We start from the raw sequence: 19,301 nt of genomic DNA on the forward strand, positions 1-19,301 counted from the left end.
TCTCTCATCTTGTCTAATGATTTTGTGCTACACCTGGCGGACCCGTGACATTCCAATTAAAATGATCATTAATCACTCTGTTTCTGTTGTAATGCTCTATATTATTCTAGTAGCTGTAGATTGGAAGCTCTTCAAAGAAGAAAATACAACTCTTTGGGTCAAAGGTCTGCACTGCTATGTGCTGTGCTGAGCAAGTGATCTGTATGTATAGATGGTGAGAGAGTAAAAACTGTTATTTAAAAACAATTTTTTTTTAATAATGAATGTTGCTATATGGGCAATTTTATGCACTTATGCTCCAAATCTGCACAAGGGAGAAAGACTACTTTATAGCTTAAGTTTCCTCACTGGTGAAGTGATACTGAGCCTAGGAGGTTGACAGGCGTGCCCAGGGCACACAGTGACTGGTGAGAGAACTATACTGGCAGTTCATGGCTCCACATCCTGAGTTTTGTATCTTAAACAAGGGCCGTACCTACATCTTAAACCAGGAATGACTACTTCTGTCACCTGTCCCCACTTTTTCCCTGCTACCATCAGCAACTGAAGGTCTCAAATTTACCATCAGGGAAGGGAGCCAGGAGGGGACATCAAGCACATGATAACAGCACTTACTCCTTAGCTTCTGGTGCCATACCAGTACAGCAGCTCCAACAGCCACGCCAGCAAATCCCCCAGGCTGCAATTTAACACTTCAAGTGTTTCAGGAGACCCATCAGTTAGACTGCGCTGTCTCAGACCAGGCAGCTCTAGCAAGTCACTATCCCCATGTCATTTTGTAAGATGTACTCTTAGGCGGATACAGGCTTTTGAAGAAAGGGGGTGCATGTTGTATGTATCATTACCAGGGATCTGGATTTTCTATTTGCTGTGGATAAATGAATAAAAATGCGGATTTTCTCCTTTAAGAGAGAAAAATGCAATTTTAGCCTGCAAGGAGCTGCTTGGGCCTGCGAGGAGTGGGACACAGGGGGCACCATGTGAATGTGCGCACACATGTCCATGGCCAGCAATACAGCCAGGCAGCAATGGAGGTAAGTCTGGCAGGGAAGGCATAGGCAATGTGTGGTGGGGAGAGAGGGGACAGATTGAGGCCCCCATGGTGAGGGAGAGAGTGCAGCAGGGTTGGCGGCTGGGGCTTGCAACCTTACAGATGCGAAACTAATTGTCCAGAACTGGCATTTAAGACAGTTTCAGTCCTAAGGAAAACTGAAAAGAAAAGAAAGTATACTTGGCTGGATTCACTGTGGTATAACTGTATGGAGAGCCATGGACATCACTGAAATTACAGCGTAGGCAAACCTACCCTACTGCATCTAAATACTACCTGACACTGGATTTTTGAGATTCTAAAAACAGAAAAATTTTAATTATTTCAGAGGACAAGAAGGAGATTCAATGTGACCCTATTTTTTCCTTTTTTGCAGCTATATTTTGTCCCTATAACCAAAACAAGCCTTCAAACACCAACATCCCATAAACTATGAGAACGCTAGAATCTAGGTATAAACTTTTCAGGAGGCCCCATCTCCAGTTACCTGCCAGAGAGAAAGAATATGAAGAAAGAGACCAATAATTAAATCAATTATTGAAAAAGACTATGGGCAGAGGGCCACTTACCCACTTTTGGAAAGGTGTTGAGGGCCACATGTGCCCCACCCCCTGGTCGCCATCTTAGTACTGGAAGATCTGCCACCTAACCCCTGAACTTTGCCACCAGAAGTCCCTCCCCTTGCCCACAGAAGTACTCATTTCAACTAGGGATTTTGCCATCTTGAAACCAGAAAAAATACCAAGTTATATTTTAAAAAGCAAACATCTACAACATTCATTAATTTGATTTCAAAAAATATTTTTGTCCTGGTTTACATGTGTTTGTGTAGTGTACATAGAGGTGATTGTATATAATAGCTTAAAATGAAGTCTTATTCTTGTATATTGTGGGTCTGTGTGTATGGCAGTGTAAGGGGGGGGTGAGTGCATGTGCATGGTGGGCTGTGCATGTGGGACTTACCCCAAGGACACACACACACACACACCCTTGTAGTGATGCGACACATACACATCCTGGTGCCGATGCGGGCTCCGTGCTCCCTAGTTGGGTGATGCAGCCAGGAGCCACGTGGTACTGGAGCTGTGCGGGGGCAGGAAGGCAGGGAAATTGCTGGGGGTGGGGCAGGGCTGGGCTCAGCGACAACCCAAGCAGGGCCTGGGGCAAATCAGCCTATATGGGGCCATGCCCCCAGCTGCATGAGCCTAGGAGGTTGCAAGGAAGCCAGCAGTGGATTCAGTGGTGGGGAGGGGTGCTGAGCAGCCGGATGTGGAGCTGGTGGCAGTGTGGAATTGCTGCACCACTCTGCCTAGCTCCGCAAGGCCCCCTAACTGCGGGACCCAGGGCACTTACCCCGATTCATGCACCCCACCCCCCAGGATGGCCCTGGCTGGGTTGCTGTGTTCCTGCTGAGGCTCCCCATGGGTCCTACCGCTCCTGGCTCCTGTCATCTTTGACAGGCAGCCAGGAGCATATAAATATTTTCTAAAAATTTTAGGGGCCCCATGGGCCAGATAGAATGGCCTTGCAGGTCACATCTGGCTCACAGGCTCTATTTTGCCCACCCCTGGATTAAAGGGAGTGCTGGAAACCAGGATGGGAGGTACTGGATGGGTACTAGGCTGCCAGACCAGTAACTACAGGCTGGGACTATGTGGAGAGATGGTGGGCAGTTACATCAGGGAGGCTCTTCAAACTTGGAAGCTAAGTGATGGGAGAAAGAAGCCATAAGAATAAGAAAGTTCTATACTGAGTCAGACCAGTGATCCATCTAGCCTAATGTCCTGTGTCTGACAGTGGCAGAAGTGGATGCTTTAGAGGGAGAGCATTGAATTAGATCTAACAGGACCTATCTTCTGGTTTTTCACTCCCTGGCATACACCATCATTGGTTTAGAGATGCCAGAGGAAACATCTCTGACTGTTCTGTTTAAGAGCTCTTAATAGATTGAATCAGCCATGAATTTGTAGTCCTTTTCAAACCTGGCTACACTATCTACTTCTATAATCTCTTGCGAGTTCCACTGCATAAATCATAGAATCACAGAAGTCAGGTCGGAAGGGATCTTGTAAATCCGACCCCCTGCTTGGGCAGGAGAAAAACTGGGCTCAAATGACTCAAGCCAGGTAGGCATCAAGCCTCCTCTTAAAGACCCCCAGGGTAGGAGCCAGCACCACTTCCCTTGGAAGTTGGTTCCAGATCCTAGCCGCCCTAACTGTGAAGTAGTTCTTACGGATGTCTAATCTAAACCTACTCTCCAACAATTTGCGACCATTCTTCCTTGTTATGCCAGGGGCCACTAGGGGAAACAAGGTCTCTCCCAAACCCTTCTGGTCCCCCCTAGTGAGTTTATAGACTGTCACCAGGTCCCCCCTCAGCCTTCTCTTGTGAAGGCTGAACAGGTTCAGGTCCCGCAGTCTCTTATTGTAGGGTCTGCCCTGCTGTCCCCAGATCATGCAGGTGGTCCTCTTCTTGATCCTCTCAAAAGCTAGCTTTAAACCTGCCTCCTACTAATTTCAGTAGTTGTACCCTAGTTCTCTATCCCTTCATGATTTTGCAGACATCTATTATATCCTTCCTTAGCCTTCTCCCTTCCAAACAACAGTCTTAACCTTTTCATTCTCCTTGTATGGCAACTGTAACGTTGATCATTTTGCTTGCTTTCTCTGAGCCTTTTATATTTCTACTACATCCTTTTTAAGATGTGGAAACCAGAAATACACAGCATTCAAGGTGTGGGCACACCATGGATTTATGTAGTGTGGCATGACGATATTTTCTATTTTGTTTTCTTTTTCCTTCTTAATGCCCAACATTTCACTGGCATTTTATGGTTGCTGCTGCACACTGAGATGACATTTGATTAAGCTACAATGACTCCAAGGTCTCGTTTCCAAGTCATAACAGCTAGTTCAGAACCCAGTACTACGCATGCATCATTGTGGGTACGTTCCCTTGCACTCCACATGTACGTTCCTTTGCACTCACCAACACTGAAGATCATTTGTCATATTTTGGCCTACTCAGCCTGATGAAATCTTTCTGCAGCTCCTCTCATGTTGGGATTTGACTACCTGGGTTAATTTAGTATCATCTGCAAACTTTGGAGATTTCACTGTATAAATTTAAAAAGCAATATCCAGTTGTTCAAGAACAGACAGTAAACCCTGAATTCTCCTCTTGTATCTGAAAATAACTCTCTCTCAGACTTGAAAAATACACTTTGACCTTCTGTCCCAGCCTCTCCATCTGTAAAATGAGGTAGTAATATTACATCTCCTCCTACTGGGCTCTTACACAGATCAATCAGTTCATTTTTGCAAAACTCTATGGGTGTGTTCAGACAAGCGTGCGTGTGCCTCTTGCAGTGTCTCAACTCCCTTCAAGATGCTTCAAGAGGCATGTTCAGGAACAAAAAAAACATTCCTCATGCTGCAAATTTGCAGCATAGGGGCAAAATTAGGCCCCTGGGTATCCAGGGGTCAAAAAATACCCCAGAGGAAAAAAGCAGGGCAGGGCACACAGGCAACTAGAGGCTCAGTCCTCCACAGATGCTCTGGTAGCCAGCCAGAGTGTCTCTATGGCTGGCCCTCGCCCCAGTGCTGAAGCACACTGCCTGTCCATGCAGGGCAGGCAGCGATGCAAGCTGCAGGGACCTAGTGGGTGGCAAATTGGCTTAGCAGTTGCACCCAGAGTGTGCTAGCAGATGGGTCGGACCTGGAAGGATGTAGATAATGGGGTTCCGCAGAGTTTGGTCCTTGGACCTGTACTCTTCAATATCTTCATCAGTGACTTGGATGTGGGTGTGAAGTGTACTCTGTCCAAGTTTGCAGACGATACTAAATTGTGGGCTAAAGTGCACACTCTGGAGGGTAGAGAACGATTGCAGGCAGAACTGGACGGTTTAGAAAAGTGGGCAGCACACAATAGGATGCAGCACAACAAGGACAAGTGCAGAGTGCTGCACCTAGGGTGCATAAAATATCCAGCACACCTTCTGGCTGGGAAGTGACCCTTTCAGCAGCACAGAAGCAGAAAGCGTTCTCAGAGTCATAGTAGACTCCAAGATAAGCATGAGTTGTCAGTGTGACAAAATCATCAGCAAAGCTTACTGCGCTTTATCATGCATCAGCAGACGCATGACAAACAGAACCAAGGAGGTGATACTTCCCCTCTGTGCAGCATTGGCCAGACTGGAGTTGGAGTACTGCATCCAGTTTTGGGCGCTATACTTCAAGAAGGATGTTGATAGACTCGAGAGGGTCCAGAGGAGGGCCACTCATATGGTTAGGGGCTTATAGAACAAGCCCTGTGAGGAGAGACTGAGGGACCTGGACCTCTTCAGCCTCCGCAAGAGAAGGCTGAGAGATGATCTCGTGGCCACCTACAAATTCATTAGGGGGATGCAGCAAGGGATTAGAGATGCTCTGTTCACCAGGGCACCTCCTGGGGTAACAAGGAACAATGGTCACAAACTGACAGAGACCAGACAACAGGAAAAACTTCTTCACAGTAAGGGTGGCCAAAATTTGGGATGGGCTTCCAAGGGAAGTGGTGCTCTCCCCTACCTTGGGAGTCTTGAAGAGAAGGCTGGATATGCATCTGGCTGGGGTCATCTGACCCCACCACTCTTTCCTGCCTAGGCAGGGGGTCAGACTTGATGATCTGTTGAGGTCCCTTCTGACCCTAGCATCTATGACCCGGCTTTGTGCAAGGTAAGTTGGGGAGGCTGGAGAATGGGGGAAGGGGACCATGGGGGGGAACACATCTAACTCCAGCCCCCTTTTGTTCCCCCCACTCCTCCCCACTCACTCTCCTGCCTGGCTCCAGCCCTCCGCCACTCACCAACAGTAGCAGCAGCAGTGGGGGCTTCTCAGGGATTCATGACACAGCCACCCTGCACAGGGGGCAGTGGGGCTTGGCCCCAAATGCCTGGCACCCATGCTGCCACATCACACTGGTGCAGCCTGGCTAGGTGGGGCACCACACACTCTCTCAGAGCTCCAGCTGCTCAGGTTGAGCAGCGCCAAGCCACAGGTGACAGACACAGCATCCCCAAGCTTCCAAACAGCACACAGCACCCTGCTAAGCTGGGCCGCACCGTGAGATACAGCAGCTGCAGTGCAGGTGCCAGGTGGCCTGGGCTGAGCCCCACTGGCCCCCCATCATGCAGGCAGGGCTGTGCCATGAGGCCCTGAGTGGCCCTGACTGCTGCCGCTGCTGCTAAGGTGCAGGCAGCGCGGGAGGCTGAAGCCAGGTGTGGCAGTGAAAGGAGAGCAGGAGCTGATCAGGGAAATCTCTGAATCATCTCCAGCCTCCTTCTCATTCTCCTACTCCTCTCCAGCCCCAGAGGACTGGAGACAGAGCAGGAGAATGAGCAGGGGGCTGAAGACAAGCAGAAGGCTGGAGACAAGCCCCTGAAGATGTGCTGGAGACATTTCCCTGCTGTCTCCAGCCTCCTGCTCATTCTCCTGCTCATCTCCAGCCTCCCAAGCCTGGAAATGAGCAGGAGGACTGGAGGGGGTGGGGTGGGGGGGTGTAGCTAACTCAGGAAAATCCTATGGAATGTACTATGATATAGTGCTTATATCAAAACAATCCCTTCCTGCCTTTAATCTTTCAACCAATAAAACAGGAACCAGGCAATGTAGAACCAGCCAGGAAAAGAATAAAGAAAAAGATTATTGAACAGATGTATGCTTATGAGGTCACTCAGACAGGGTATAGAAATGAGGGATGGATAGTTGACTAACTCTTGTGATACTCCTACAGAAAAGACAAAAGGCAAAAGTCCTGAGGAGATACTGAAAGAACAATCAAAGAGAAAGAAAACCAATCTTGCTAACACATTTTGCAACTACCAAAACTTCAGCAAAACTGCAGCTGCTTAAGGATATATGACTTGTCTGCTTTATTCAGAACATGAAAGATCAATCTTTCGAATACTAAACAACGGGTTTGTATACCTGAGCACCTATACACGTGCATCAAGGCTACTCCGATGCACTGTAATTAGTGTGTCATTACCACGCTCCAGCAGATTCCAGCATTCCTGTGCTGAAAAAATGGCAGCAGGGATACTTTAACTAAAGCTCATTCAACAAATTTTGCTTAAAGCACCCCAGCTGCCACTTTTCAGTGTGGGGACGCTGATACATGTGACGTTCCAGACACTTTAATTAGAGCAGCTTTCAGAGCCACTCTAATTAAAGCACCCCCCACCTCCATGCAGCACATGTATAAATGCCCCCAAAGACTAATGTATGTAGTATAAACTATAGTATCGTATAACTATAGTATAACTTAAGTCAAGTCCACATAACATGATAAGTGCTGTGCCTTTTTAAAACAAAAACAAAAACAGTTTCATAAGAATGTATTTCAGTACTGAAAGGATTATACACTGAAAATTCCAAGAATTCCTTACCTTTTAAAACTTCATTGATATAATTCTGTATGTAATATATTCTCAGCTTATCATGAACCACATTCTGATCATCATCAATTCCATTGGCTACAATATAAATTGGGACATCACCATACTTAGATTTAATCCACTTTAGCAATTTCCGCAACCCCCAAGGCACCACAGCAGTTCTGCTGGGGGAGTTCAGCCACGTGATGTCATTTATCATTTGAACTTCAAGGTAGTGATCATATTTCAGCGGATCTTCTTTTTCCCAGTCCACGAGGATAGTTGTATAATGACTTAAGGCAAAAAAATCATATGAGCCTTGGATTAATTTCTTTTCTTCTTCAGAGAAATAAGGCAAATGGAAATTATATAAATCAACACTGTTTCTTTGGTGAAGCCATTCTCTCATCACACGGGGGTAGTCACCATTCCCAAAGATGGGCTCGGCAAGCCATCCAATATCAAATTCCAAAAGTCTATCAGCAACTTCTTGATCATTTTTGGAAAATGGGCAGGCTGGCTCCGCCCAATCAGCTTGCAGAGCTATAGATATTTTACCTTTCTGAGATCTTCTGAACTCTTTATCATATAGGTGCCAGGCCTTAGCATGGGCTTTCAGCAGATTATGCCCTGCAGTGTAAGTCAGGTTCCTCACGTAGGGTTCATTCATTGTGATCCAAAATTTGACACGGTGACCAAGATTTTTAAAGCAGAGCCTGGCATACTCAACAAAGGCTTGGATAGTCTCTGTGTTCTCCCAGGCTCCATATTTTGCTAATGAGAGAGGAAGCCCTTGGTTCTCTGCCATAGGCTGCCACAAAGCAACAACAGGAGTTATATTGACTCGGAGAAGTTCACTAACAAAGCACTGATAATAATGTAAAAGCGTGTGGTTGATTAGAGACAGGTTACCCAAAGGAAGAATCAAAGACCATTTCAGTGAAAAATGGAAATGCGTTACATGCGTTTCCTGCAGCAGAGAGATCTGTAGTCTAATAGCAGCAAAGTCAACACAATGACGCTTGCGTTTTGGGGCAAGAATCCCATCAACTTTAATAAGTTTCTTAGTTTGGTGAACATCCCACAAATACACGTTAGGGTCAAGGAACTGGGAAGGGGTTATGTCTACCTAAGAAGAAAAGAGAAACATTAGATTTGATTGATCAGATCTAATTACTCAGAAAATTCATAGCCATCAAACACATTTTTCCCCACTAATAGTCATAAGCGAAATATTGCTTTTAACTGGGAATTGACTCAAAATAAATGCACATTTCCCTTCTAACACACCGACCATATCTTCTGCTACCCTTTCTGATTCATACAAATGTTCTGAGAAAGAATCTAGGGATAACTCAGGGACAACCAATGAAAATCTATAAGGATAACACAGAAACCCTATGGTTCTATGGATAACTTACATTTTAAAATAAATTTCTTTAAAATAAAGATGTACTAGAAACTTTTTGCCCATTAAAATTCCCTTAATCCTTCCTTCTACAAGAAACAATTGCTTAGCATATAACAAAAATAAATAAATTATTTGGGATGGTGAAAAAAAGAAATAAATTCTCTTATTTTGATTCTTAGCATGCTTTCAAGTAGCAAAAGAAAATATTGCTTTTTCATGAAGAAATGCCCTTCATTCTACTACTATACTGAACTAGGAAATGCCATTCATTCACTGCTAAGCTATTAGATTGTTTTCTGAATTGTAATTTTTGGTCTGATCTCTGAGTTATCTTAATCACTCAGACAATAAATCAATTTCCCAAAAATCTTTTGGGCCCCAGATATGTGAAGCACATGTTCTACCCACTGAAGCCAGTGAGAGGGGTAGGCACTTGGGGCTTCTTAGCATCATACATTTTTAAATCATTTTTAATAAACACTACAAACACAAAAAGGGCTGTAAAGTGTGCTGTTTAAAAATACTGCACACAATAAAACCTTCTTTCTCCTTACCACGACAGCTTAACTTTCATAGGAAAAATGGTACAAAAATGTATGCCTGACTGTGCCAATTATTTTTCTTTATAAAATACACCTTTAAGCACAAATTTCCTTGACTGACCCTCTGTTTCAAAAGCAGGTGTCAGCCTAAACCCGATGTTGGGCCAGTAACTGAGGCTCTGTAGAACTGTACAGGGCTGCTGCAAATCAGTTGTTTTTTCTCAGGAGAGGTCAGTGCTGTGCTTATAAAGGTAGGTAATAAAAACGGCATGTCAGAGGGAAATTGCTTTTCTGGAGAATTGTCCCTTGTAAATTACTAAAGCATGCATTTCCACTAATACTGTAGGAATGCTGTCAAAAGTGTTTTTCCACTGTGATGCATCTACAAATCACACTACCTCAGCTTTACAGCACAAAATATTTGTATGTCCTTTTGAAATGAAAATATTAATTTGAAGAAGGGTTTGTTTATTTTTAAACTGTCTCCAGATGACTGACATAGTAAATGTATAGCTGTTATTGATCCCAAGGGCACCAGTTCCATTTCCAGTCTCAACTTATTTGAAATCTAGAAAGACAATGGTTGTTGAATTTTCTTGGAAATCAATGTATCATATAACCTGGATGCAATGTTTCCAGAGTAAAAAAACGGGTAGTTTACTTTTTGGGTGGCAAAGCTATCCTTCAGCCTTAAGAAAACTTTTGTCTTTGTGGAAAATCTAAACTAAAAATTCTACTTTTCGACCCAATCTCGGAACAGAATTTTACTATACAAAATGAAGGCTGGAAATATATTATGTAGAAGATGCAGCTATAATAAGCTGGCAACTCCCCAAACCATTATGGTTATCCATCTAATATTACCAAAGTGAAAATGAGAGCAATATGCAGCAATATTATTTACTTCCAAGGTGATTTGGTTCAAGGGTCTGTTGGCTTTTCTCATCAAACTTACTTGAATGTAGTTGTCAACAATTCCCCAAGCAAAGTTGCATGGAAACATCCCAACTATTGGTTGATTTTCAGGCAAAGGCGGGAAGCCATTTTTTTCTATTAGCTTTTGGTAGAACAAGGCTGAAGACTTTGGCATAAATTTCTTGTCATGGCTTTCAAAATCAACATAATATAATCCACGTCTAATGCTATATCCTCGGTGCCATTCAAAGCCATCCATGAGAGACCAAACAGTGTATCCAAAGACATCAACTCCATCATACCGGATGGCTAAGAGAAGGAGAAAAATCAAAATGGCTTCACATGGGTACCATTTCATATTAAAAACTGCTGTAGTATTTGTATGTCAGACCAATACAATAGGTTAAATTAATATCACTAACTTGATCAAAGCCCATTCAGTAAAGCTTTCAATTGAGTTCAGTGGGTTTTGGATCTAACTTACTATTTTGCCCAAAGAAATTATGCAAAAACAAAAGGACCTTCTCAAAAATTAAAATGAAAAAATACCAATTCAACATGGGTGGGTATCTATATTATGGATTTGTACTAACTGGGCATGTCTACATGAGACGCGAACTGTGCAGTAGCTGAAAAATACTGAGCATCCGCGTGTCACAGCATGGATAGTGCTAATACACTATTGTGCAGTATTATGAGGCTACTGCACAGTAGCATCACATAAAAGATGTTTGTCAGTGCTAATACATGCATAGTAATGGCTGCACAGTAGCATCTCATGACCCACTATCTACTCAGTGCAAATCACAGTGTTAATGCTGCAATACTTCTTTCATTTGATTTTCCAGACACCTCATATTTCTTGTTTTTAGAATGTTTTCTGGCTTAAATATTTATGCAAATACCTTATATCTGAAGTAGGATGCAAAACTGCTCCAGACTTAAGGGACCTTCCAGCTTTACTTTCAGATTTAGTGATTTCCATTTTTATAGATTTTCCTTTTTTCTAAATTTAAAATGCATAAATTTTTGTTAATTAAAAAAACCCAAAAGATTAGCAGAAATTAACCTGAGGACATGAACATAGGGACATTGTGGTCCTCTTAAAAAAGAAAAAAAAGAGGCATACACACAGTGGAAGCTAGGGATGGTCCTCAAAGAGGACTGTACAACAGTGGCCAGCACTTGTAGGGAAATGATCAGGGAAGCCACAGCAGCAACTCAGTTTAGGTTAGCTACAGGAGTCAAGGACAATAAAAAGTCCTTCTTTAGGTATGTAGGCAGTAGAAAGGAAACAAATGGAAGTGTGGGACCCCTGCTTAACACCTCCGGATGGCTGGTAACTGACATTCAGGAAAAAACTGAACTCCTGAATGCTCACTTTGCTTCAGTATTTCACCAGACCAAGGGGAAAGTCAAGCGAGATAAGGCCCCTTGGGGACATACCAGGACTGACCACTTCCCCGCTGCAAATGCTGAGTGGGTGCGATGTCTAGAAAAGCTAGACATTTATAAGTCAGCAGGCCCAGATGGACTTCATCCGAGAGTGCTGAAGGAGCTGCCCAAGGTCATCACGGAATCCTTAGCAAAGTTCTTTCAGAATTCAGGGTGCACAAGGGAAATCCCTGAGGATTGGAAGAGGGCCAACATTATGCCCATCTTCAAGAAGAGGAAGGAGGAGGACCCGGACAACTATAAGCCAATTAGCCTAACCTCCATCCTAGGGAAAATCCTAGAAAAGCTCATTAAAGAATCTGTGTGTGTTATGCTCACAGAAGGTAAGATTCTGAATGACAGTCAGCATGGCTTTGTCATTGGTAGGTCTCATCTTACCAATCTCATCTCCTTCTATGACCAGGTCTCTCGCCACCTGGACATCAGAGATGAGGTAGACATTATATACCTAGACTTCCAAAAGGCTTTTGTTCTAGTATCCCATGATATCCTTGTGGGAAAACTGGAAGATTGTGGGCTCCGCTGCTCAACGGTTGAGCGGGTGGGAAACTGGCTACAGGGCAGGACCCAGAGAGTTCTCATGAATGGATCTGTGTTGTCCTGGCACAAAGTGGCCAGTGGTGTCCCTCAGGGGTCTGTGCTTGGACCGGTGTTTTTCAACACCTTTATCAATTATTTGGATAGGGAAGTGAAAAGTTCGCTGGCCAAGTTCACAGATGACACCAAGTTATGGTCAAGTCAGAAAATAGGTTGCAAATACAGGAGGACCTGGACAGGCTCGAGAGTTGGGCAGACCGGAACCAGATGAAGTTTAACACTTCCAAGTGTAAGGTGCTCCATCTGAGGGCAAACAACCCTCAACATACATGCAATCTTGGTGGTGACTGCTTGACTTGCACCATGGCCAAAAGGGCCCTAGGTGTAATGATTGACCATCACATGAGTATGAGCTGTCAGTGCAAGGCGTTGGTCATCAGGGCAAATAACAGGCTGGCATGCATCAACAAATGCACCCTGTGTAAACTAAGGAAGTGATACTCCAGCTGTATTCAGTACTGGTGAGATCACAGTTGGAGTACGGCATCCAGTTCTGGGTGGCACACTTCAATAAGGACATGGAAAAAACCTGAGAGGGTAGAGAAAAAAACCACCCATATGATCAAGGACTTGCAAGGTAAACCATACAAGAAAAGGCTGAGGGACCTGGGCCTCTTTACCCTAAAGAAGAGAAAGTTGAGAGAGGACTTGATAGCGACTTACCACTACATTAGAGGAGTGCATCAGAAACTTGGTGAACAACTGTTCACTAGGGCACCCTCAGGGAAAACCAGGATCAATGGATACAAATTCCTGGAGGACTTCAGGCTTAATACCAGGAAAAACTCCTTCACAGTCAGGGTGTCCAGACTGTGGAACAAACTCCCTCCAGTGGTGGTGCACTCACCTACCTTGGAGGTTTTCAAGAGAAGACTAAACAGTCACCTCGCTGGGGTCACTTAACCCCAGTTGTCTTCCTACCTAGAGCAGGGTGGCTGGACCCGATGATCTGCAAGGTTTCTTCCAGCCCCTAACAATCTATGAATCAGATCTCCTGTGTTCCAGCTGAATATCCTAACCACTAAAATAGGGTCACCAACTATGACTCACAGGCCAGATTTGGCCTTCAAAGAGGTCCAATCCAGCATGAGGAAATTAGTAGCACAGAGCTGTGCTGTCTTCAGTGACTAACAATAGACATGCAATAATGAAAAAAACCCTCTATTTATAGTATTCTTCAGATCATAGATACATGTTGCACATTTGCTCAGCTCTTACTTCAGTTATAATGATAAGGATTTTACAACAGAAAATGAAAAACAAGACGACATTCTTGAGATCTGTCATTTCAGCCAAGAAGCAAACAGAAATAATGTTCACTCTCCTAGGGAAAAAAAACCTGCAGTGTAACATAAATGTCATTTAATCAGAATCAATTATTAAGTCAATAGTGCTGAAAAAAACACTGGAGCAAAAAAAAAATCAGATAAGTGAATCAATTAAAAAGTCTTATAAACAAAACAAAACATTAAGATAATTAAAATTAACAACTGGAAATAATCATCCCAACTGGTTATAGGTGACAAGCAGGACTAAAAGAATCTGCTTTGCAATTTGAAAACACTAGAAATGAAAGTTGTCAATGAAATAAGCTGTACTTTCAACTTTTTAAATTAAGTAAAGTTTTTACTAATTGCTAAAAACCATGTAGAATCACATAAAACTTCAAGGACATCATTCTTCTCAAAATGAGACCAGTGTAAATAAGGACTAATTTCACTGAAGTCTTGATATGGGATACAAGAGAGAAATCAAGTTCAAAACCAACTGGACTTTCATGTCTTTATATCAAAGCATGGTTTTCAACTCTAAATTGCATCCAGTGATGCTTTCAGGAAGTATTTCATTTTAGATAGATTCTTCTTTAGTAACTTGGTCACCTACCTAAAACACTTAAATTTCTATAATTACTCACAACACAATTAATACAGAGATAATATCATTAACAAAGAGCTTACATTGCTCCCACTGAAACCAAAAGGGCACCTACACATGAGTAGTGAGGCTGCTCTGATGCATTACAATTACAGCAAGTTGGAGCAGACTAGATTAATTGAATCTGCTGGAGCACGGTAATTACTGCACTCCAGCATGTCATGCATCAGCATCCCTGCACTGAAAAATGGCGGTGGGGTACTTTAACTAAAGCTCGTTCAACAAGCTTCAGTTAAAGCACCCGTGTCGCCATTTTTCAGCACAGGGATGCTGATACGCAAAGCACTCCAGGGGTTTTAAGTAGAACACCTCAGAGAGCTGCCCTCTGAGAAGCTCTAATTAAAGCTTGCCCCCCATCCCCCCACCCCCCAGACCATGTGTATAAATGCCCAAATGTTTTACAATTGGTTTTAACAACAGACCAGAATAGTACCAAAGAAGTGATGCCCATATATATTACAGGCATTGACAGTTGATGCTGAATGTCAAAAAATTATTTGGAATCTCACTGCATAATGAACATGTATAAAACCAAAATTAAGTTTCTAAACATTTGTTTAATGATCCTCCTTAAGATATTTTGCACAATAGGTTGTGTCAGGAAAACATTAATTCATCTTCTGTCCTACCTTTTAATGTCTCCATAATGAACTTTTTGAGATAATACATATACTTTGCATCATCTCTCTTGGTGCTTCCAGAAACAAACCAGCTGTTCTCCACAATGAAAATTTTTGGATGGTTATATTCACTGTTTATCCAGAAAAGGAGCTGCCGCAGACTTAATGATTCTACCTGCTGGAATTTCATGTGAGAGTCCAAGAGCTGGAAACTCAGTGTAGCTCCAAAAGAAAGAGCAAAAAAATCAGCCGTTCCCTTGATATACTTCTTTTCTGCTTCACTGAATTCAGGCAGAAGAGATGATAAGTTACTCTTCATGCTCTCTGGGTAGTCACCATCTATAAATATGGGTTTAGCAAACCAGCCAAGCACAAAGTCAAGGGATTTTTGACATTCTTTAATATTTTGTTCACTCATGTATTGAGGCTTTATCCAGTGAGAGCTAAGGGCAATGGACACCTCGCCTCCTTGAGTTGGACGAAAATGATCATTGTAGAGATGCCAGACTTTGGCATGTGCCTGTTAAGAAGAAAAGTCATAATAAATTCATTTGAATTTCTGTCTTGAGCAACTTAGCAACAAGAACATCATTTTCAGCTTACAAAGTTTAGTATTAACTTAGCAACAGCCCAGCCATCAAGTCCCTAGCCTCAGCCTCATTCTCTTATCAATGAGCTACAATGTTTAATTTATAATCTAACCAGAATATGATAATATCATGAGGAACACAAAATAGCAACATCTTCTTGCTTTGGAAAACTAGCAATTATGATCCTTTAAAAGGTATGTGTTTGAATTTATACACTGCACTCCTCATTTGTATGATTAAATAAAATTTGGGATTTAGCCTGAAAAAACAATTATTATAAGCTAAATAGCATACTTTTCAATTTAATTTGATATCATGACTTATTTTTTTGCTTTTCAAAAATGTTTTAAAATTGGATACAAATTACACATGCAGGCTGCAGATCACAGTTCTTCCCTGGCCCTGCCCAAGCTGCCCCGTTAGGGTAAAGATATGGATTTTGGATGTTGGGGTAACAATATGGAATCTGGGGGTGCTGAGTGTGCAGCTGAATGAAGGCTTTTTCCTGAGTCTCAGCAAAAAGCGGCTAGTCACAAGGCTAACTGATATATTAAAAGCATCTAAGTTTGCAAATGCTTAAGCAAGCAGTTTCCTAACAAACAGACAGTGTGTAAAGTGTCTAATTTGCTATGTAAGAACAATATGCAGCCCACCAGCTATCGTCAGGAGATAAGACAGAAGCCAAACCTTGGAGATGGTGCTGAAATCAGCAAAGAACAAGAAAGAACCAGCAAGTGACCAAGAGTATCTGTGTTCATGGTCTTACGCATGTGCTCTTAGCAGGGAGGCATGTAAATGAAGGAAATCCATAGGCAATTCCATATTAATGAAGTAAACAGCAAACAGATGAGGAGCTTGAAATGGGAGGAGAAATGAGTGGAACTGGAGGTGGAACAAGGCAGGAGAATGTTAAGGAGTATGAACCAAGGTGTATAAAATGTGAAAAGAACTATTGTTCAGGGCAGGTCCCTGTCTTTTATGGCATAAGACCCTTCTCCAAAACTGTCTCCATTTCAAATAAAGCTGTTGCGAGCAATGTGTGCTGGTATTTCCTCCCTGCTCTGACTAATAACATGATCCATGGGCAACTGGACCATTGTCTCCCTAGTCGTTGGGCGCTACATGGACTCGGGGTCCAACACCCCCCACTGCAACTCCGGAGTCTCCTGCCCTGCCCTGGAGACTGGCCCTGCAGCATGTCTGGGGCCAGTCTCCATGGCAACCCCAAATTTGCTATCATAGCACAGCTGTGGCTGGGGTCTCTACTGAGATTGGCCCCAACCACACAGGCAGGGACTGCTAGGAAATGGAATCCAGCTGCCGGCCAGATCTGCCATTTTGTCCACCCCTGCCTAAGAATCACCAAAGGACTTTGCCACTTACTCATGAGCAACTTACTCTTAGAAGAGGGGAACAATAGTAAAACTCAATACCCTGGCCAGTAGATCCAGAAACAAGTATTTTTATTGTATTGCTGTTCCTGCTCCTGTCAGGCTGCTTCAAGATTTTTCTTTGCAAGGACCTCCAACAGGTCTAATCTTTCCCACAGCTTCAAAACATACCAAACTATGTTTTGTGTAGCTGTTCCCTGGGCCTGTCAGGACTCTTACAGGAGGTCTAGTGTGCCCTGGAGCTGCCTCCCCTATAGTAACTCAAAGGGCAAAAAGCCCATGGAAGACTGGAACCTCTCATATGGCCAACAACAAATTTGGTAATAACTGATCGAAATTTCGCAGCTCCTCCGAGATAAATTTCCTCAACATCCCCTTCAGTGTTCGATTAAATCTTTCAACAAGGTGATTCATTTGAGGATAATACATTGAAGTCCTTGCTGAATAGACCTTTGACAAGCCCCAGAACTCCTGTAGCAATTGGGACATAAAGGCCATGCCCTGGTCCATTAAAACCTCTTTAAGAATGTACACCTAGGAGAAAATCTGTAGTAGCTCAGAGGCCACCATTTGTGCTGAAGCTGAGCAGATCACCACAGCCTCGGCGTAGCAGGTGGCAGTCAACCAAGATGAAGTTGGATCCCCTTGAACTGGGCTCCAGGGGTCCCATCATGTTAACCCCAACCTGTTCAAATGGTATGCCAACCAATGAGATGGACGGTAGTGTCACGTTATGAGCAAGCTGAGGTGCAACAAGCTAGTAGGATGCACAATAGTCTTTGATTTCCTAGTATACCCCAGGCCAAAAAACCCTCAGCAGCACTCTATCCTGGGTCTTTTCCACCACCAAATTCCCTCCCCACCCCCATTTTACATTATGTACCAGTTTCAAAATCTGGCCATGGTACTGTTTTGGGACCAATAATTGGGACTCTCATGCCCCTGTGACCTTGTCCTCCTGCAACTTAAAATGGGGGTCCTGGGCTGCTAAGCTTGCATCCACTATGGCATCACTCAGCTTTCCTCCACCTGATCTACCCCAACCTCCTGATGATTCTCTGATCCTCTGCTTTCTTTGGAGGGGGTCCAAATCGCATTGACCCCTCTTCCTTTAGCTGGCAAGGGCCTCCCACCGCTCTCAGAATCACCTCGGTAAAAGTCCAAAAAGCTTGGGGCTGAAAAGGAAAGGAAAATGTCTCCCCTAGTTCTGGTTCTCTGGCCCTGGGGTCAGCTTGGGTTTTGCCCATTCTCTGGGCCAACCATATCAACTTGGCCATCAAGCCCCAACTGAGCCCTACCACCACAGTGTAGGCTAGATAACAGGTCACTGCTGCTCTTAGATACCCTTTCTCTCCCCCGATGGTCAGGCACAGATGGATTATGAGGTAGAGTTGGGTCTCCCCATGAATGCAGGTAACATACACTCATTCACCTACTGGGATGTCTGCCAGACCCACAAACTGCTCATGCACAAACATGTTAAAAGAGCCTGAGATTATGAGCCCTACCACATGGACATCCCTGAGTTTTACAGAGATTACATATCACCTTTGGTCTGGGCTCTTCTGCCTCACTTCTGAGACAAAGGCATAGGAGTGCCCAAAGTCCATCTGCAGCCAGTCTCAATATCAGTGGCATTTCTCCCCACAGGAAAAGCATATCATTTGAGTCTTCCCTTTCTCTGCCTGGGCTGTGAGAGTGCCCATGGCTTTCTTCTCTGGGGGGCCCACTCAAGAGTTTTACTCCTGCATGGGGCCTCAGGGGAGATGGAGCTAATGCCCTAGGTATCAGACCCTAGAGACCTGTCCTGTTTGTCCCATAGCCCTGGCCTCCCTAAGCCTGGAGGCTGCCAGCTTTTCCAGGAAACCCAGCAGTCTAACTGTGCTCCACATGAAGTCCTCTACCTTCCACGTGGCTTTCTCCAGGCTGGCCACCTGGTGGTGATGGTACACGCACCTGCGGATTTTTACTGGGAGGGTAGCACAAAACTGTTCTCAAGTCATCAGTTCCACAATCTCTGCACCTGACCAGAAGTCCAGATCTAGCCAGTGAGCACACGAGTCCTTTAGCTTATGGGTCATGGCATGTGGCTATGCATTCAGGTCCCAAGTCTCCACTCAAAACTTAGGGCAATAGGTCTCCCCTGTGAAACCCTATGGCTACTTTAAGGTTCTTACAATCCTGGGCTGAATCTGCTCCCAGCATCTGTTAAATGGCCTGTGCCTCCCCAGTTAACAGAGGGGTCACCCTCACAGGCCATGTGTCCTATGGCCATTGATAGGACTCCACCACCCACTCAAAGGTTGTGAGGTGAGCCTCCAGATCATCTACAGGTCCCAACTTGATGAGGCCTTCACCCTCTAGCCTTGGGGAGCCTGG

General features: G+C 44.0%; 1 protein-coding gene across 1 annotated transcript in view; it reads right to left on the reverse strand.

The window, feature by feature from the left end:
• Positions 1-19,301, reverse strand: part of KL (klotho) — a 78,904-nt gene that overhangs the window by 4,981 nt on the left and 54,622 nt on the right. Inside the window, exons 2-4 of the mRNA XM_090027739.1 lie at positions 14,951-15,461; positions 10,375-10,643; positions 7,479-8,595 (exon numbers count right to left, since the gene is read on the reverse strand). Coding sequence (XP_089883865.1) covers positions 7,479-8,595; positions 10,375-10,643; positions 14,951-15,461 — 1,897 coding nt within the window. The remainder of the gene's footprint in view (positions 1-7,478; positions 8,596-10,374; positions 10,644-14,950; positions 15,462-19,301) is intronic.

The sequence above is a fragment of the Crocodylus siamensis genome, chromosome 1 (genome assembly GCF_052110815.1).
Source record: "Crocodylus siamensis isolate JL-2025a chromosome 1, ASM5211081v1, whole genome shotgun sequence".
Classification (NCBI taxonomy): Eukaryota; Metazoa; Chordata; order Crocodylia; family Crocodylidae; genus Crocodylus; species Crocodylus siamensis.